We start from the raw sequence: 22,033 nt of genomic DNA on the forward strand, positions 1-22,033 counted from the left end.
ACAGTTCAAGAAGGCGGCTTATTGCTTATCGCAATCTCTCATACAATGTATCTCACATAATATGCTCAGAGGCATTTTATAATGCAGAGATAAAATACGAGACAAAATAAAATTAATATATTGTGGTTTTGTATAAGATATTTTTTTAATTTCTTTGCTAATCATTACTAATTGTACACTTGAACCGCACAACGTCATTGGTGTGCGCTATGCCGCTCGGCCGCTATTCGTCTATTGCGGCATTAAGCTCCGAATCTTCTCTTATTATTGGTCCATAAATGCAAGATGGCCGCCATTTTAATCATGATGCATTCTACTCGTATATTTAACAAACTCAAACCTATTACTAACACAAACATAATATCAGAAGTCGTCGTATTAATATTGTGTTCTAGGTTGTTGGTTCTTAGACCAGGTTCATCCTGTAATCTGCTTCGGCTACTTTCCTTTGTACAGTATTTATGATCCACTGGTGGTTCATCTATAAACTAGATAGTTCTCTATGTCATCATCAGGCAAGTATCCTCTAACACAGCTATATCTTCTAATTCCCAATATAACATTGTTACCATCGAGGAAATACTTGCTAAGGCTATTAACAATAACTAGTTGTTAGTTGTACAATAAGCGTGTGTGTTTGTAGCAAAAAGGGATAGGCTTCAATCGGTTCTAAGCTTTCAGGTAGGCCACCGGCCGATTCCTTGATAGTACGAAATAAGCGGCAGAGGAACCTGACCCCTTTCAGAAGCATTGGCACTATGAGAGGAGGGACAGGTTTCTATGCATATGACCGTACATATGCCATCAGCATGCAAATTGCGAGTATTTGCACCGTTCTAGTAGTGGCGAGTAAATGCGAAGGGTATCTTACCTTGTGGTATTCGCGCTGCACTATCTCTACGCCATACAAATTTTCGTCGATCGGTTTAGAAAAACCTACACTAGACCCTTGGATTCGAACACCCGTCTTCTTTGTGATATACGTATTTTCATATGTCTGGTTAGTGTTGTAAAAATATTTCTTTCATGAAGAATGCTGTCCTGAGATCCTGAGATACGGCTGCATGTATTGTAGTCAGATTTCAAACATGATAGTTCATTCATTTCCATACAATCTCAATATTCCCACGGCCATCACCGGAAATATAAATTGTGAGCGGGACGCAATATTTCGCTACAATGATTATTATCAAATACGCAGACATTTTAAATACACCTATTGTTTGATATACAGGGTGTTACAAATGGGTATAGTAAGCCAATAGGAGATTACTCTGGGAGTCATTGCGAACAAATTTTGCTCTAGGATTTTTGGAAATTCATAAAATATTTGGTCCCATAGCATTAAGTCACGTTACTTTGTTTTCTATGGATAAACAAATTATTTATGTTGAATTAGGTAATTTACTATTTGACTATGCTATGCTAATTTGAACTGTTACCATGAGTCATTTAGAGTTTATTTATCTATGTCTAGGTAAAGGTTATCTGTGGGATAAAAATGCTGTTGCTCTTATGGAATTGTGTTTGGTAAATAATAATAATGTAAAATATTACATAACAAATGAAAGACGGCAGTGATTTTCATATGAAGTATATTTATTTGAACCCGTAGCGTTTCTTGGCTGCTTTCATATAATGTTGTATACAAATAGAATAATAATTTAATAGTCTTTACAATAATTATACTACAGGTCCTATAATTTTATAAACATTTTCCGTTAAAAGTTAATAGTAGTTTGTAAATCGTGTGTCTACAGACACTTATAATTGGCACCATTTTTTGTAACATAATTCTGCAGATTGTTTAGTTCCGCAAAACGCATCCTTACATTATATCAACATTAATTGTGATTAGTTATATTCACAAGAAAGAATTCTTATATGTTAAAAGTACAGTTTGAAACTTGTAAAAATACCCTTTGAAGAAGGAGCGAGCTATGCTAGTTGAGATTCAGTTAGAGAAGAGCCGAGCCGTGTCGCCAAAGAAATCGTTTCAATAAGTATACACCGCAAATTATAGAAAATTACTAGTTTGTTAAAGTAAGAAATCACTGGATTTTGTTCACGCGGCAATTACGGGCCAATGAGAGATAACACTGAGTCGCTTCTGTCACAGGCGCCATCTTGTGTAGTACTAGGTCCCAGTGGCGCCCCAACACAAAAACAGCTTTATCTCCCTCACAAAAAGTGAAATAAATAAACTTTAAAAAGTAACGAATAATAAATACTTAGGTCGGAAGTAAATAAAAATATTTTCTTTTATAAATACCTAAAAACTAACTAGAATACTTAAATAACATTCAACCTCTCGCCCGATACAACCAAAAAAAGATAAAAAATAACTTTAAGTGAAAGTAAAAGTGAAGTTAAAAAACAATTAAACATTGTTTGTCCCATAAATATTTATTCAGGCGAACGGTTAAACAAACTGATGGAAACAGTCAATTGTAAGTAGAAATATAAGCCACTTGTGAGTAAACTATTCTACAGCTTACGCTATGCAAAAACATATTCCATTTACGATATTGTTAGTACAGTTTAAAACAAAAGATACAAAGCGTTAAAAATACTGAAATTTGGAATGCGTCAACGATTATAAGTAATAATGTAATACAGATTGGTTATAAACAGTATGTCAGTCGGAAGTAGAATAGGAGCGACGACCAGCATCGAACAGGAGCCAGCAACCCTCAACCACCCGCCTTCACAGTCGCCTGTCAGCCACGAGTCAAAACTCCATAATAATAGTGACAATTTTCCAAAGAATGAGTGTTAGGACAATCGACTAAACAGGCGTGTGGTAGAGAATCACCAGCTCCGAAGCCGATACTTATAGGAGGCGAAACATTGACCAAACATTTAATGTACTTAACACACGCGTCTCGCGCAGCTTCCTACGAACACCTAATAAAATATACACATTAATCAATAATACATAATCATAATAAATGTCCTTAAACACTGAATACACATTATCTAATACAATTACAATTAGTTGCAAACATAAATGAGTTATGCCGCGGGTTGGACTAGAACATGTTGAGGATAGATAGCAGACGAGTCGGCTTCGAGGAACTTAGTATCCGGGGCGGCCGCCAGGGGGCGCCGACGCGGGCTCAGCGCCTCCCGACGAAGTCGATCATCTGGTCTATCTGCTCTTCCTCGTCGTAAAGGTACAAAGACTCCATGCAACCCTTGAAGTAGGGCGTGGTGAAACATTGGCGCCTGTGGGGAGATAATAGTGGATTAGTGAGTGGGTTTGGAAGGGATTCTGAAGGCAATTGAAGGGTTGATTTTTAGCTTTGTATAGATGGCTTTTTTATTGGGAAACTGTTGTAACTATTTAATAAAAAGTGAAAGACATTTTACTGACAAAAATATGGATTATTCTGATACATTAAGGGTTGATTTTTCAATAGTCAGATAAAAGTTATCTGAGTAATAATTCTGATGCTGTTGCATGTGAAGTTTGGTATTAGACAGTGACAGCAACAATTTTATTCCTCAGATAGGATTTATCTGACCATTGAAAAATCAGCCCTAAAGCATTTTTGAAATATTAAATTGTGAGAATTTGCATACTATTCAAAGGAATAATTTGAGTCATTAGGGAGTTTGATGATTAGCCTTCAGAATCATTTAAAAACTACTTATAAAACAAGAAAATATTTATTTTTAAAACATTCAAGTGCACGATTAGGAAGTGGTAAGAAGAAAAAGCAATTATTAGTGCTAATGTGTTCGTTAAATCGAAGTGATAAGTGCATAATACAGAGAAGTGTTGAAGTAGTGCGATAGTAAAGTGTTAGTAGAATGAAGAAAGTAAAGTAGATAATCCCCAGAGATAAAATAAAAGAATAAAAATAAGAATTATAGTTAGCAAAGAACTACAATGCAAAAATAAGTTGTTAGTCCATGAACATACAAGATCTAAGGAGGTTTAACACTACGAAGGTTTTACATCAAAGGAGGTTAGTAACAAAAAAAAACAAACAATCTAATACCTAAATCCCCGGGTCAGCCCCGTGTAACTTTATGATATATTTCTTGAATACGTCAAGCTGATCTGTCTCCTGAAGCACTTCTACGCAGCCTTTGAAGTAGTCACTTGTGAAACAGTCTTTCCTGGTTTGGGAGAAGTTTATATTGTTTATTCGTGTTGAAAAATGTACATAAGGTAAGGCAACATGGGGACTGGTAGGCACTTTTGCTGGACATAGGTTTTTCTGGCCATTTAACTGGACTCTACTAATATTGCAGAACAAACCGTGTGTGTTGTGTAAGTACTGTGTAGTTGTCATGAGTCATGGACAATTATCTTTCGTAAATCGGTGTGACCTCACAACACATCACAACATTTTAATTGAGTCACATCACAACACAATCATTGACACATTTCCATAATAAGGATTGTTTGGCGCTGGAACTAACTACTACAAACCAAGATGAATATTATAGTTCCTCAACAACGCGCCAAAAAAACCTTTTTACAGCACAAAAAAAACAAAAACTATTCTAGTCTATATATGATCGTACCTGCAAAGAGTATACAGCTCGGGCTCGCGAAAGAGGTTGTAGCAGTCGTCGCAAATGCGGTCGAGACGCGCGAAGATGCTGGCGTCATAGACCCCCTTGCACTGCAGGTTGAAGAAGGAGCGCCGCGCCACGTGGTGCGGGGGCGGCGCCGCAGCGCCCAAGGCCAGCGTCAGCAGCGCCGCGCAAGCTACGCGCACTGAACTTAGATGCATCTGTGGGGAAGAGGTTAGGTTTGAGGACTCTTTGCTGTCAAAAATGGCGGGAGTGTTGCTGGCCAGTGAGGTTGGAGTATTAAGAAGGTGGAAGTGTGGCAAACAATGGCAAAGGTATGTTGAAGTATTTAGTACATTTCCTGTTAAATTATTGCAAAATGCAAAATGGTTTACTATACACTGAAGATAAAATGGACTCCTGAGTCTGTTATTCGTGTCTCATTCATTTGAGAATCCAGGTTCCTTAAAATAAGTATTAGGGTTAGTGCTCATATGGGCCTAAGACGTTACCTTTTTTGAATACTTATATCCTGTTAGATGCCTTTTCAAATCAAATGTATAACCACTTTACTACAAGTCAATACACTACAAGCTGGAAGTGATGAAGTCGGAACATCGAACATACTTGACAAGCTTCTAGAATAAGATCGAACGAAAGAGCTTGGTCCATAATTGTAATGTAGAAAGAAGCCTACCTTGACCCGAGTTTTATAAGCATTTAATTGCGTACTAGGCATACTAGGACTAACCAGATTGTATAATTTAAAATTGCTTTCCTCAATTCACTATCAGTTATGTTATTATTGGTTATTAGTCATCCCGTGAAGCAATAGAAAGCTATTAACACGTTCACTCTAGACATCTAGGCACGGCGGCTAGTGCTTGATGTTAATCTTTTAACTGAATCAAGTAATTTAAAGGGCTACGCTTGAAGTAAATTTTAACAAATTTTATGATCAGACCCTTACCTTTAATTAGAATATGATTGAAGAATTCCATAGTAGGGATTCAGGGAGTCATTTAATCAGTGATAGGTAGTTGGAAGGGTATTTTTTCGGTATCTTTCATATCCGTTATATTTTGATCAAATTCTAACTTTTTAAGTTTAAATAGCCACTTGGGCACCTCTCTCCTTAATACCTATGTCGATGCGACTTTGTTTTCCGTGAGATCGAGAAAGATCCATCTGACTTCACGAGTGCCGCCCATACGTACCCAGTGTAACGTGTCGCAAGGCAACTTGCGAATATTACGCGTAATAGGCCCGCGCTCGGAGGCGGGAAACAGCCACCATTTTTGCATTTATCACATCATTTACTGACCGGCAACTTCAATGTTGCCTCGTTACAGCGTTTACCCTTACGTGCGGGGGGTAAAGCCCGTTTTGCGGCGGCACGCTCCAGGTGTATCTAATGGGCAGGCGGAGTCGCCGTGCCGGTCCACTAATACCCTCTCAGTGGTGTAAAGTGAGTGGACGCGGGACGATTACCCCGCGACCACCGGCGCTGCCCCGCTTGTGACGCTATTAGACAATTATCCGACGAATTAGACGCAATCTCGTTAAACTGCGACAATTTCGCGAGCGGCTAGGCGCAGGAAATTGCTGGGCGTTTTGTAATTGAGTTGCGATTACTTTATTTCGTCCGGTGCTGCGGTCGTAAAGCACGCGCCCGGTGAATCATGCGACGCAGAGTTATTGCACGCCACCCCGGAGGTATCAGTGAAAGATTGTACCGAGAAACAACAGTCACTATTAAGGTCGTATTCATCAATTAAACATCAGGGTTTTTATGCGGAATACCGCCTTCTATCTAAGCGGTGAAGTGAACGCACGCGCTCACCGCGCGGCCTGTGCGTGTGTGTGGAAGTGTGTGTGTGTGTGTAGATCACGCAACGTGCATAGTGATTACAGGGCGAGTAGACTGGGTGGCGAGCCGGGTGGCCTCTCCGCCAGAACACAGAAAACATCAGAAAATTGCCCAACAGGAAAATGTTCCGCCGCTAACATTATGAGACAATCGCCGGCCGTATTGCACACTCTTCTCGCTTTGAATCCAATTATATTTGAATGAAAACAAGTGCATTTGCATTTAAAAGCGGCCCGTCGTCGTAAAGCTATGAAATTTATTTTGTTTACAAAGCCGTCGAGTCGAAACTTTAGACTGAGTGTCTGCTCGCGACCAGAAACACATGGCCCCTGTCGCCGGTGAATCGGCGTCCGTGTCGGTGCCGCCGCAAGGAAAGGTCTCTAAGGCGGAGGCCAGCGCCGACTGGCCGCCGCTTACAGACAAAATGGCACCCGCGGCACCTACTCGCCTATGCTCTTTGAATTTATAATAAAATGTCCCATTTGAGTCGATAAATGTAGCAAGTGTGTTACCCACCCAGTGGAAAATTTCGACGTACCTATGTAGAGCCGAGCTGACCAAATGTCACAACTTAAGGGTCATTTCGTGTAATGCACGTCACTGGGTTATTCCGCAGATTTGTACTAAATTGCCATCAGTGCAAACTCATGCAATACACCAAACGGATTCGATTAGGCCCTTAGATGTACATGCAACTACATAGCAGTTGCGAAAAACACCTCAAAACCCTCTTTTAGAATAAGCCAAACCGAATGAATTCCAAGCGCAAGCGCAGATTCGCATCGCTAACCGTAACCAAGAGAACCGAATTCCAAATTCGAAACCAACGGAGTACAACCGGCCAGCAACATGCCTGGCCATAAAGAGGCTATCAGCGCGACGCATCGCCGCCACATTTAACTATAATCTGTGATCGCGGCATTGTTCTGTGCCCGTAGCCTTCGGCCGACCTCTGTCCTGCGACCTCAGCGGATCCAAATCATGAGGAATAGGAAGTGAAAGTCTTCCTGCTCCAGCTTCGGAATGTTAAACTAAACATTCTTGCGTGAGTACATTTCTAAGAAGTATACAGCTCGTATAGGGCTCTATCTAATTTGGAATTTCGAGTTCCTACTAAAATAGGATCGCCTTAGGTGGCGATTGTACTAATTTTGATATCTTTTAAATTACGTTTTATATCGACATGACTAAAAAAAATTACACCTTCGGATGTTTATGCAATTTAGGATGGTTCTAGGAATTTTCAAAATCACGTTGCCGATAGTTACTATAACTAACTTTCCGCAATCTAATTTAGTGAAACAAAACACCCAATTTTCTTTGCCGTTCGTTTTGAAATCAATTAGCCGCTGAAAAACTGATTTTTCGGCGACACTTTCAGGATTCCTTCAGAATTCAGAATTATAATATTTTTTACGTTTTTAATTAACTTTCGATAAATTAAAGTTCTGAATAAACTAATTTCAGGCGAAATTTCAGACCTGAAACTGTTACAGACTCTACATTTTTTACTTTTTTTGACCGAACGACCTTTTCGCTTTCATTTTCATCAACTTACTACCTACAGTGAAACTATAAAGTCCTGAAACACAGGGGTATAATCGTGACAGTTCTGACATTGCGAAAAAGAGACGCTTAGCTACATTAAGCGTAAGAAAGAAACGTTAAGCTGTAAATGTTTTTTGTCCTTTTTGCTGTGGCGCCTGTTTACGTCAGTTCTCTGTGCCAAACAATGAAACAAATGAAAAATCTGTGCCAAACAAAGGCTGACAGTTACAACAAAATTTTCTAAATGCTATTTATTTTTGATTTGCTAGTGATTTGTGGGTGTTTATTATGTTTATTAGACTATTATCATCACTTAACGAGTGTGTGACATGGGTGGATGGATTTTGTTCGGTTGTACAGAGCATATTGAATGAAAACACGATGGAATGATGGATGAGATATATTTTCACATGTAAGTAGATACTATCAAGTTTAACAAGCTTACATTCATCATAGTACTATCTATTGGCTCGATTTTAATATAAAACGATACTAATTTTAATACTGTAAGGTCTTTTAGTATCAGTTTTAAGTAAAAATTACGAGGTACCATATCATAACAAATCACATGGTGTTGCAAGTTATTGAAAATTTATTTTACCCACAAATATTATAGTATGCAAAGAAAATACTAGAAATTGTAACGGACTCGGGTTGGGTTTACAAATGGGGCGCACGAATTCGGTTTTTGTGAAGATTGTATTTTGTAGAAGTCATTCTCCTCTTTCAAATGAGGTGCCTCTCATTGTGAGGAAACGTTCGTTTCTTTTTTTTTCTTCCATGTGTGATTTCTTCTGTATAATATAAAGTTTATTGTATTGATACGAAATACGTGTTTCCTTTAAAAAAAACCCCATCACATATTTGGCCCACGATTATAATGCTCATGCTCATCCATTTATCTCTTTCATAGGTTTCCGACAGAAAAAAAATATCAAGAAAATGGATAGACATTACCGGTCGCACAAATTGGGAACCAAGGAAACATACAAAAATTGTGTTCGGCACATTTTGAAGAGGATTGTTTCGATTGGACGAAGACAATGAATTATACAATCCACTCAGTTTGTGTATATTAAATAATTATATTGAAATCAAATAAGTATGAGTAAAGTTTTTTTTCTTATATCGTCGGTTGACAGGAAAAACTCACTAAGGCTGATTTTTCAATATTCAGATAAATGTTATCTGGGTAATACAAACATTGAGAAACATTGAGACGCAACAGCATCAAAATTATTTCCCAGCAAAACTTTTGTCTGGCTATTGAAAAATTAGCCTTTAGTGTCTTTTTCCTATCAACCGACGATATACTCAAGTTTTGTTTTTGTTATTATGATAAGTTAAATTTCCTCATATTTAGGTTTTATTTTTTTTGTCGGCAACATCTATGGTTTGAGTGAGAAAGAGAATAGTGCACACGGCGATTGCGAATCTATTTGTAGTTGATCTGAGTCCTGAAATTAATGTTTGAGGAACTAAAATTTTCAGGAGCCTGGCACCATTAGAAAAGAAACATAAAAGTCATAACAATTGTTTATGTCAATAGGCGGTTGGCTGTTTTATTGAATTTTCTTATTTATTATAAGGATAATCTAGATAAAAGCAACAATTTACGCTTGGTTGCAATTAGGAAGATGAAGAAAAATATTCGTAGTCAAGCTACTGAAGTTATTTATCGAGTTTTAATACAATGTTTAGCGGAACATCAAGCTGGACATATTTTGTCGAATTTGGAGGATGTTTACGCTCGTACAGCGTATATGACGGGTATGTAGCATCGTACAAATTGTAATAACTCATTTTTTATTAGTACCAACGCTTCATTTATCGATAAACCTAGGTTTAGAGCCCAATTCGAACATTGTTTACATACCACTGATTGTAGGTTTCATCTGGTTTCAGTTGAGTCAAACCTTAACATTTTGATACTTGAAGATATATGTTTGTTTACTTACTAAATTCACATTGTGTGAATTTGGGGGGCATTGTGTAACTCAAAAAGATTTTTTTATTTTATTTTATAGTTATATCGGACCAGCGTGCCAAAGAGGGCAAAATATGGAATATTTCTAACTCCTGGAAGAAACAGAACTGGCCGTCCAAAAAGAGAAATTGATGTCTTTACTATATGTGCCCTTCGTCAACAGATCCAGTTTTTTTATACAGTTGTAATAACGTTATCTAAATAAATATTTATTGGTTTCACTATTAGCCTTCATATTAACACCTTCTAGCTTGTATAAGAGCTTTTTTGTGGATGGTAAGTTGTTTTTAAAATACATAACTGGCAAAATTTCAAGTATCAAAATCAGTTATGTTTCGCTATATAGGGTTGCTACATGAAAGATAACAGTGCCCTCATTTAATTTCAGGACTTTATAGTTTCACTGTACTTCTGCTTTGCATACGTTTATAAATTTATGATTATTTATGATGCACCGTCCTCTGCAGTAATTTTGGCGTTTACAGAGTGAATGTTTATGTTTATACATTTTTGATTAACTGCACATTTCGTTTGCAAGATCGTGTGATCAAAAATGTGCCTTTTCAACCCGTGCGTATTCTCTATACGAGTGTTTCTGCATCTATAGCAATAAAATAGATTCCAATGAGCTGTCGCATTCTTATTAGATTGACACAGTTTTCAAGTTGGCAACATGGTGCAGCCTGATGCGATTGCATTGCTATTCAGTACAGCTCCATTGAATGCAACAATTTATAAGTACTTTAGTACTGAATTTATAAGCAAAGCGTTTGACAAGAGGCGTGAATAATTAGATTTAAATTAGTTTTCCACGTGGAAACGATAGGGCATTACACTTTTGGGGAGCAACAGTACATATTATATAAGAAGTTTAGTGCGTCATATTCATAGAGGAACGTAATAGTATTGTGTCTCTATCAGGGATCTACTCTTCTTTCAAAATTAAATGTCTCACATATTTACAGTAGTTTATGAATCCATGAACACGTTTAAATTCTATATTCGGTATCTATGGTTCAATATGTCCACCATAGAGCTATTCCGAGCTGCGACTTCCCGGGCCCAAGTGGCCATAATGATAGCCGACCTACGATAGTAGATGGCACCTGAAGAAGAAGAATTCGGTATCTATCTCTTTATTGTAACGGACAGATACATCCCTAGAATCTATGCATGAGTTTCTAATGGCCAATTATTGTGAACTGATTTTAGCAATGGCACACAATTCTTGCAGAATGTAGCGGTCAATAAATCAAAGTGGCACCGCAGTGTCTCTCATTGACTCAATCCAACTCAATAAAGTCACAGCATATTGATTCGACAGCCGTTGATATTCCAAACAGCTGTCTACAAGTTATGTAACCTTTTACAGTGCTAATAAACTCGTAATTTATTATTATTGACTGCATTTCATAAATATTTACTGCGGGTTCTACTTACATAGTCTCTAAGGAGCGTTATGTTTTTTGGTGCAACGTAACTTGTGTAGTTGGCATGCATTAATAGTTATTCGTAGGATTGGTTTTTGCAGAATTTAATAATTACTATAATATTGAGTACATAGGCTAGACATTTAAAAAAATCCATCTCTTACTTTACTGCTAGCTCATACGGTTTTTTAAATTTCATAAGTTAGTTCGATCTAGTCGTAGGTAGTCCGTCCGTAGATATAGTGTCGATTTTCCTTGGCGGGGGCAAAGGTATTTTCCCATACATCCGTGACCCTTGCAACTTGACAGTCACTGTGACAAGAGCGCTCTACATTCAGTACAATTAGTGTTAGTCACAGAACAATTAGCCGGCGGATCGTATGGCGTGACCTGTTCTCTGCACCAATCAGCGACGATTATCAATTACTATGGCATAATGGCACGTGCGTTTGCCTCTATTTAATACTCTATTTAGGTCAAAACTACGTCACTTCAACCGGCGTGTATTGCCAATTCTTTACGGCCATTTCAGTTCACATAATTGCTGAGAATTATCAAAGTTTCTTACGCATTTTAAGGCCCATTGTCTGAACAGTGTTTGACATTTTAACATGCTAGTTGACGGTTATGGCTGCGTTAAGTTTTAGTTAATAATATTAGTGTTTATGGCTCAAAGCACTACAAATATGGGTGTAAATATTGTGTAATTTCCTTCAAGAGCACTTAAGCTGTAGAGCAAGATATAATCGCTGGAGGAGCATGAGGAAACCGCCCTGCGACGTTCTAGAAATTGCGAACAAGTGAGCAATTAGAAGAACCTTATAAATGTGACCAAAAGAAAAAAGTTGAACTGTTTATTAAAAGTTGAACTTTTTCCATGTACAAACTTTTTTAAATGGCGCTATCGCTATTATTAAAAAAAACTGTTTAGTTTGTAAAACGATAAGCCCAAAGATCCGATAGTGCTGGCTTAATAGCTATTAGTAATTAAATCAGTAAACTAAATTGAACCAGTATAATGTCGATGCCGCCCCGCTGTCTAGCTTTATATTAGTCGTCGCGGCTGCCAGAGACCGAGCAAAGGCCGACCTGTTGGCCCAGTGTTGGCCCCAACGTTGGCTCGCTGCATTTAAATTAACGAGTCTCTAATTAATATTAATTTGTTCTGCGAATGTTGCAAAATATGAGGAGTACCTATGTGTTTAGACTAGGAAAAACTGAAAGTTGTAGTTCGGTCACGATTGATGTAAAAATATGTGTTCCAAGGACTTTAAGGGCATTATGTGTATTTCAGATAATTTATATTAGACCTACCCTGCCTTTGAAACTCATGTCTAAAAACTTTTGTAGTGAGGTTAAAATTCCTAGGGCTGAATGGCGCATCAGATACTTATTAATCTTAATAATTATAGCATTCTACACAGGTTAATAACATGAAGAAGTAACAAATTGAAGATTCAAACGCCAACTGCATTGCGCACTCCCAGCGCGAGTTGGCACTCAACTCGATTACTAACTAAATCGAAACATCGGCGAGAATCGATTAATCGGTCGTGCGAATCTGTGACATCATGCCCGCATGTCTCGCTTTGCATACATGATCGTAATATGTTTCATTTATAATTACTCGGTACGAATTACTTGTTTGTGTATTGATGATATTCTCGTTTGATATAAATTGATTTAGGGCTGATTTTTCAATGGTCAGATGAACGTTATCTGAGAGAATAAATTTGTTGCTGTCACTTTCAAATACAAACATTAGGACGCGACAGCATCAGAATTATTCCTTAGATAACCCTTGTCTGACCATTGAAAAATCAGCCCTTAGGAGGCTATTCCTTTATTTTGTGTCTACGGTTACTTCTTACGGTTCTTGTACCATTGTAACCGAAGTCCATAGCGTTGCTTGTGTTTAAAAACGTTTCTCAGGTGTGGGTCTCCATCATGGCATTTATTATTGGAAAACGGTTACCCTAGCGTTTATCCTGCACCCCTTTCTAATGCAAAGAAGGTTCTAGATCACCCCAAGACCACACGGTTATCGTTTCATCATAAAATTACAATAGAACGGCATGGGACTATAATAACGTTTCCACCTTTATATTGAAGTTTTTCAGTAAAAAATGCAACAGGTAGCCGGAAGTGGCTGAATGAGGAAGGTTATATGCAGGGTGGAATTTTGTTAGTTAACGTCATGAAGGCCGTCCAATGACAATATACTAATAATATTAATATTAGTTCATTGGAAACGCGCTTGCAGATACCTTACAAGTTTTACGGACAAATAAAAATAACGACTGATATAAAAAATATAATTTTAACGGGCCATTTCCATTTTATTGATTTCGCACTAAAATTAACAATTAAACGTGGGACTGTAACTTTAAAATGCTCAATAAAATTTGAGTTGTAAATATATTATGTTACTTTTGATAACAAACCCTATAATAGGTATATTTGGGACCAGATTATCTCAAAATTATTGCTTATGAATTCTTTTGATACAGTTAGGTGGCAATGTTAATTCTAAGTAATTCTAACACTCAGCAAAAACAAACTTCAGCTGTTCTCATTATTAATATCTATTTTCGCGCGCAAACTCACGGCTTTAATCGGGCACATCCGTGCCTCAGTAAATCTCGTTAAAAAAAGAAAAAAGTAAATAAAAAAAAACTGTAATATAAATGGCGCTTTGTCGGCGAGTAACTGGACGGACGGGTTGCGTGGAGCCGATGAACTATGCAGCGGGCATGGCCAACACGAGGTTGCCCGTAATCAATGGTAATAATAGACTATTTATCTACTGATTGGTAGATTGTTCTGCGAATGAAACTGAAAGTCGGGCAGGCGTAGGTACGCAGACTGTTTTCTTCAGTATTTCTTTCGATCAAGTTAAAAAACATTGAAATTGCTGAAATACCTTTAGAATCGGTAAAAAAATAAAATTGGAACTTACTACCGAGCACCATTAAAAAAAATCACTCGAGTGTTTATTATTCTCGATTGCATAAAAAATGTGCCTGCACACTTGGTCGAAAGGTGAGTTGTGACTTTTGACACAATATTTTTAACTTCCTACAAAAAATTAGGTTCTTTAAGCTTAATGTGTCAGTACATCACCATCACACATGGCACTTCACCGCAAACCCTAATCCAATAGGACAGATATGACAACAACGTGTATTTATTAAAAACTAACTGTTCCCGCGAGCTTCGCTTCGCGTTTTCCCGTGGGAATTCCGGGATAAAAAGTAGCCTATGTTCTTTCTCAGGGTCTAAAACATAATTATGTATACCAAATATCATTTAAATTCGTTCAGTAGTTTTGGCATGAAAGAGTAACAGACAGACAGACACAGTTACTTTCGCATTTATAATATTATTACTTAGGATAAAGTAAATCTTTGATAGGTGCGTTGGCGTCTACTAGGTTTCCATAAGGGCGGAAGAATATGACATGTATAAAAGGTACATAATAAATACAATAGGTAAATAAGGAAGCGGAAATACCAGCTATTCATGTGTTACAAGTAATAATAACAAACATGCTAATAGTTTTAATAAGTCTTCGTGGAAGAATAGTACATGGTGAATTGTTGTGGAAAATTGTTGTTGTTGAAATTGTAGCTTTGCAATTAAATAGATTCTGAGACGTTATAGTGCTCCTTGTGATGTTGCAACCATTTTGTAACAAATTTATTTTGTTTAGACCAAATTAGATAGGTCATTCATAGAAAATGCATAAGATTGTGATGTGACTATATGGCTGATGGTACCTCAAATTTCTGGTAATGGAGGAGCCCTTCGCATAGGCATGTCCTTCTTTTCTTTAGGTACTCTTTGACTAACCATTTCATGGAGTTCATGGACAATTGGACACAGACCAGACATAATAAACACATACACACATACGGTTCAAACACCTTGATACAGTGCCACAAACTTATCTGTTCCGGTGAGAGCTCACGTAAATGTCTAATATTTCTTAATTTTATAAGATTTTAAGTTTGCCAGTAGTGGTAATTCGCTCTTGTGGTTTTAATAAACCCATCTAATCTATATCAATATACAATTCATGTGTAAGAAATGAGATATGGATCAATTTAGTTCGCTCTCCTCGAAACAGATAAGTTTGTCGCACTGTAGTTCTGAATATTATACACAGAATAACGTTAAGAACGAAAACAGAAAATCCGTCGTTTCTAAAACGTAGAGCTTATTGGGAAATTTATACTTGAAAATCGTGTAAAGCTGTCATCAAACTCGTCAATGATCAAAGGTTATAGTACGCATCTGTCTACTACTGCGTAGTTTGTTAAAATAAATAAATGTAAACTATTTATCTTTAGTCTCTCTCTACACTCGCTTAATAAAAAATACTTTGTAAAAACGTATCTATTATTAGGTACTCGGTATCAATCAATACACACATTATTGAAATGATGATTTAAATTCTTATGAGGATCTTATGTAATACTTACATATTATTTTTCTAGAAATATATGTTAGTAAATAACAATGTTTTTAGTTATGCAAATAAAGCAACGTCAATTCGTTAAGCAGGTACTAAGTACATGTATAATTTTAAAAGAAGAACAATAGTCAGATAAGCGACGTATGGTGCCAACTTTGACCGTTAAAATGAAAGGAGCAAACATTCTGTAATAATAACCTACTTATGACCTCAGTAACCTACAACTTATACTTTTTTGCTTCGTGTTCAGAGTTCAACAACCTAAAACTCCGTTACATAATCTAGACAGTTTTTTTTACAAAGTTCAAGTCTGTGGGCCGGTCCATTTGATTATCTTCCTATCCGATCTAATCTAATTACCATAAAATTGTTCAACCACCCATAGACGGTTATCCTAAACCAAGCCTAAACCGTAATGCGTAGTAAAAATACTGGCTTAAAATAATTCAAGATAATGAGGATGCTTATTTAAATATTTTAAAATAAGAATGAGTTCATTCACACTCCTTGATCTGTGTTGATCGACGTCACAGACCACAAACCTATTTTTAGAAAAGAGGTTGTATCTGTTGAGGTTTATTAGCTTTATTGGCCATTATGGAATCGTTAGATTCATAATACTGATGAAGAATTGGTAGTAAACTAGCAAAACGTGTAAATTATGATGACTATGAGTCAAGCAAATGGGAGGTGTACCTATAACTTCTATGTAAGTAGTTAGTATATTATAGAGTTTTTAAACATTTTATCCAGAGTACTTAAACATTACACGCATTTCCCTGTGACCTTCGCAGCAATATAAAAAGGTTAGGTCAGGGTCTAGATTATCATTTATGTATACCTCGGAGACAGTAGGTAAATAAATAATCAAAGGATTTAGTCTCCTAAACAAAGGTGAATCATAGTAGATATCCTAAAACAATAATTAATACATTACAGTTGATAAAGACCGATAAAGCTAACTTTGCAACGTGTTAAACATAGGAAAATATTTTTTTATTAAAGTGTTAGCCCTAAAGAAATAATAAACAGCCAGGCATACCACGTCAGAGTCAGAAAACAAAGAATATTAATTGTTCCCCTTATACACTCACTACTCTCACGAGCAATGTAAAAGCTCCAGTAAGATAATAATATGGAACGTAAATACCAGGTAGAACTTTTTCAAAGTTCAGTTGTTGCAAAGTTATCGTGGTCGCACTGTACGTATGCGTCGTGGTCGTGTCTGCCGCTACCCATCAGTCGTGTCACCACCGTCTGGACACTCGCATTACGGTGTTAATATATCGCTAAATAAACCCTGATTTTTCATGGACATTTATCACAGCTTTGGCGCGCTTCCAAGGAGGATTTTCTTGCGATTATAACATGTTATCTCAATTTTCATTCACGCTAGCCGGCCGTGGTGTTTCGTCCATTCAACAACTTTATTATTATTATTTTGATAAGTAAAATAAAGTGTCAACCACACATTGGTATAGGTAAGTAGGATAACGTTAACTTAATAGTTATAATATACGTAACGCAGTGTTTGGTACCACTGACTATTGTGCTTCAGTACCTCCCGGAATCGATGCCCGGCCGGGACAGATATTTGTTTGAAACTAGCAGCAGCGGTAATTTCATCGGGCATTTGGTAATTTTCCTATCGAAAAGCCAGCAAATTTAGTTCGTTTTTAAAGATTTTTAACAATTTCCTTTAATAAAATTTAGATAAGTACCCTCGAATTCATTAATCTTCCAAAAAGTTTTAATTAGTAAATAAGTTAAAGTACTTAGGCATGTTATGTAAAAATTAGACATTTCTAGAAATATTTTAAAACGTCCTTTCCTATTACTAACGCGTATTGTTGTAACTCTTCTGTTTAATAACAAATGAATCACAATTCACAGCCATGGCTGAGGAGTGAGGACGTATGTCTACGTCAGATACCAGTTTTATTCACTAGATTATGTAAATTATGTAATTCATTATCATCAATATTTAATCGAAATTTACATGCTCAATTATTGTTTGCTTTTCAACTAAGTGCTAAATCATCTAGACTCCTAAACCAACAGAGTTAGTTGAGCAAAAAAGTTCAATGCGCCAACACTAAAAAAACTGGCGCCATTTGAACTAATACCTACATCCGGCATTGTAATTAAGTTTTTCAATATGGCTTAGTCGGCGTAAATATTGTGATAGATGCAGGTGTATAGTTGGTAGAAAAAGGTTGTTATGTGTTTAAGGGAATATATTTAAACAATTATTTTGTATATGTACTTAGTTGAGATCGATCTAGGCAGCTTGTCCAATTTTACCAATGTCATTTTCTTGTTTTATTATGTTCCTTTGGTAAGTATGCTATTTTCGTCTCAAGAACTGCTATTGAAAATATTGTGATTTAACTGTTTTTTAAACCGCTGGTTGTCATGGCAGATAGTCAAGAGATAAAATCTTAAAATAAATCCGTAATAATGTAAGTGCCTACGTAGGTATACCTAAAATCTTAGTATCATAATAATAATTAACTCGTCAGCGGTCCATGATGTACGAAAAAATACTTCTTGGCAGCCTTGCTTCTTCTGAGTTTAGACCGGAGTCTGCAATACTCGCAACGTATTAAATTTAATTAGCAGCGAAAATAAATTGGTGCAGTTTTGCTGTGTGAGAAACATGAACACCAAAATGCATTGTCACCGCAAACTTAAGTTATATATTTTCTATAGCATTTTGAAAGAAACAAACACAATCTTCTTCCTTGGTGTTGATTATAGTTTACACTAATCACTCCAAAATGTTTCTTCTCGTGAAACTAAGCCGCGAGTGCTTGGACGAGGAAGGCCGAGGACCGAGGACAGAAATTCGGTAAGTATATAAAAAAAAAGTTTAAACCGCTATCTCTAATCCATCTATTCGACTTAGTGTGAAAGTATCTAATGCCAAACTAACAAGGATAATATTTTTCGTTCAGAATCTCAGGCTATATTTAGCAGTGGTAGGTCGGGTTGCGATTTATTCAGTCACTTGAGGATTGGTCGGTCGCTGAAAGACCTATTTTATTTATTTTCATCGTTTCGAGACGTATTCGTATATCAGCTGTGGGATAAAATATGTGCTGCCTCATAAAATCGTTCGAGCATTTCCAACACTTTTACTTTAAAGTGAACTCGAACCTTAAATACAACTTAGCTAAAAAATATGTAAGTAAATAGGTACCTAAACTTAACCCTGTGAAATAAGAATTTTAAAACTGACATGGATGGACAATTGGACATGAATGATATCCAAATATAAAGTTGAGTTTTTGATCTCAGGGTTCCAGATAAAACAACAGATACTTGTGGAATACTCGGCGAGGCCTATGTGCGGCAGTACATGATTGTTCCATAGTCATTGCTAATCTAGCAAGTACATAGGTATACGGTGTCAATACACAGCCATACCAACCTAGTTATTCATACACTTTACAATTTAACCCAAGTAGTTAAATTTGTTAAACATGTAATATAATCGTATAAAACATCGATTATTTATGTTAATATAAAACACAGAATCCGGTGAATATCCAGCTAAAACCAGATCGAACTACAGTCTAAAGTGTCGACCGAGTTTTTTTATGTTAAAAGGCTAGTCTGTTCACTAGACATTATACAGGTTGATTAAAATATGAAGGCAATTAATAACTTATTCGTGGCTTGAACGTTATTTAATTTACTATAGACTACATTTCAAAGTTACTTCAACAAGGGAAAAATAGCATAGTAGTAGAGTTTACCTAACTATTAACTGCCAGTTTCACAAGTTAACACCTCCAGTATTAGAAGACCACTTTTTGGTCGAGGATAAAAAAAATACATAAGCCCCCCTCTGTGAGCAGTGGGACACGACTCAGGCTACATAAAAAAGCCCCCCTGTATGCCAATTTCCCACTAGACTAGGTACGGTGGGGGCGGCACACGACGCGACGTCAAGGCAAGAATGCTGCCATTTTAGAATGTTTGCCGTCAGAAAACCTTGTGAACTTTATTAAGTTTTATTGGAAGCCAGTGACCAATATATTGGCGCTTCTAAAAAGGACAAAGCATTTTATAACTGAACGTACGTAGGATGTTAGACTGCATTTTAAGAGGCAAGCCAAACTGAACTTGTAATGGTACGTAGGTCCATTTTATGTTACGATGTAGTAGGAGGAGGTGTGCTGTAAACTCATTTTTGGAATGGTAACTATATCCAAATCATGAAAGTTTTATATTCTGTGCCACTGTCTTAATTACCATGGTCACTAGAAACAAAATACTCGTACCTAATTACCTAACATGCTAGTTAGAGCATTAGAGCTAGAGATTTAAAAAGTTAATTTAGTTGCATTCGGAAATCTTAAGTCTATACTTTTTAAACTTACCGACAAGCAATATAAGAAAACACACTCTTTACCGGCGGCGACTGAATCTACACACAGCTGAAACCACACTGCTGACATACCAGCACCACCAAACTATACGTAACGCGATTCAAAGAAATGGCCCCCATATCGAACCCGACCACTCGGTTGACCTCCCCTGCCCCGCAAATTACTAACCGAATAAGTTAATCAAGGGCCTCAACCGGTGGGATCCGCGGGTCAATTTAATGTGGTGATTCGGTCAGTACGGCTACATAGCTGACATAACTTCAGATTCCCAGTATTGTGGTGAAACGACTGATTGTTCACGAATAGTTCAGTTGTTCTACAGACTCTACGTACTGCATATCCTACTAATACAATATACGCGAAAGTTTGGTTGGATGCTTGTTACTCTTTTGGTATGTTACTACGTAGCTGACACCGTGGATTTCACCCTTTTTATCGCGGAATCCCCACGGGAAAATGAAGCTTTACTACGTGCTTTTTGCTCCTAGCCCGTTCGCCAGAGCCCAGAGCTAAGTTTCTTGTCGCATTTATTTTTAAGTTTTAAGACCGGCCAAGGCAGACCTATTATAAAGTTACATACCACCGACCTATAGGTGACAATAACTACCAAACAATTTTTATCAAAACAAATGACTCCACCCTGTTAATACACTAGCCATTGGAAACATAAACAAGTTGTAAAAACAATAAAACTGTCGGCACATCATCGATATCTCAATTTTAATTTATCTTTGGCGGTTTTCCAACGCCTCGTATAATACGTGATAAACATAGACAATTACCAGACGAAATTGTAGACGCTCTGTAAGAAAGTGAATATTTATTTCCGGTGTTGTGGGGCACTTATTTATAATCTTGATATCTGGCATCATAGTACTCGTCTGTGTGGGTAGGTAGGTACATCGCGAATTGTTCATCATATGCCCCCAGATTATGCATAGTTAATAGATATAGCTTCACCTAAGATACTGTAATATGCGGAGTCTTTTTAGAATGACATCAAAGTATACATAATTGCCTCTATTTATGCTTTTCTAATATTTATTCATAGACGGAGATACGTATATAGACCGAAAAATCAATAGTAAATAAATACATAAACTACATAGACCTGATAAACTATAAATAAAAAGTAAGATAAGGGACAGTGCCTTAGAAAAATTTACTTCAAACTGTCGCCATCCCACACAACATGATGTAAAAAAAACTCTTGTTTTTTTGCATCGACCTGGGTGATCGGTCGAGTTCCATTTTGCACAAATTATGCCCAGGCTAAGATTATAGAACCTGCTTGGCTGAGCTGCCTTAATCGGAATACGGCTACAGTAAAAGGCAACCGGCCACCTGGCAGCAACTGGTATGAGTGTCGCTCAACAAACCGAGAATTATCTAAAGAAATACTTAAATAAACGGGAGGCGGGATCTTCTGAAGGATTTATTATGATATCAGTTAAGTCCTACAAACACATAACGTGGGAAAAAAACTATAGTTATAAAACTACTAGTACTAGGCATAGTCCATGAACAAAGTAACAAAAATATAGTTGTTAAAATTGAACAAGAATGTGAAATAATGAATAGTGAGTACCTATACTTACCGGTGGATTCCGTTTGGGTCAAGATAAGGGTAATGATCATTTAAGTGGTACTCAAGTAGATACATCTAGCACACTCGGAAAGAGTGTGACTAAAAATACTAAGTACTCAATGAAAACACATATTTATAATCTACTAGCGGTTCCCGCGAGCTTCGTTTAGCCTTAAAAAGTTTTCCCCCTGAGAATTCCGGGATAA

The 22,033-nt window shown here is 36.9% G+C and overlaps 1 protein-coding gene across 2 annotated transcripts; it reads right to left on the reverse strand.

The window, feature by feature from the left end:
* Window positions 1–1,578: 1,578 nt before the first annotated feature.
* LOC105388611 (CHH-like protein) lies at window positions 1,579–21,660 on the reverse strand. 2 transcript variants are annotated; one of them, XM_011559548.3, is made up of 4 exons: window positions 20,231–21,654; window positions 4,540–4,751; window positions 4,008–4,128; window positions 1,579–3,228 (listed from the first exon to the last, which is right to left on the reverse strand). In XM_011559548.3, exons 1-3 carry the CDS (start codon window positions 20,306–20,308, stop codon window positions 4,008–4,010), a joined length of 411 nt encoding a protein of 136 aa, XP_011557850.2. In that variant the 5' UTR covers window positions 20,309–21,654; the 3' UTR covers window positions 1,579–3,228. The 2 variants fall into 2 exon arrangements, with proteins under 2 accessions (XP_011557850.2, XP_048483541.1); XM_048627584.1 differs by lacking the exon at window positions 4,008–4,128 and having other exon boundaries at window positions 20,231–21,660.
* Between the last annotated feature and the right edge of the window lie 373 nt (window positions 21,661–22,033).

Source organism: Plutella xylostella, chromosome 19, assembly GCF_932276165.1.
Source record: "Plutella xylostella chromosome 19, ilPluXylo3.1, whole genome shotgun sequence".
Lineage (NCBI taxonomy): Eukaryota > Metazoa > Arthropoda > Insecta > Lepidoptera > Plutellidae > Plutella > Plutella xylostella.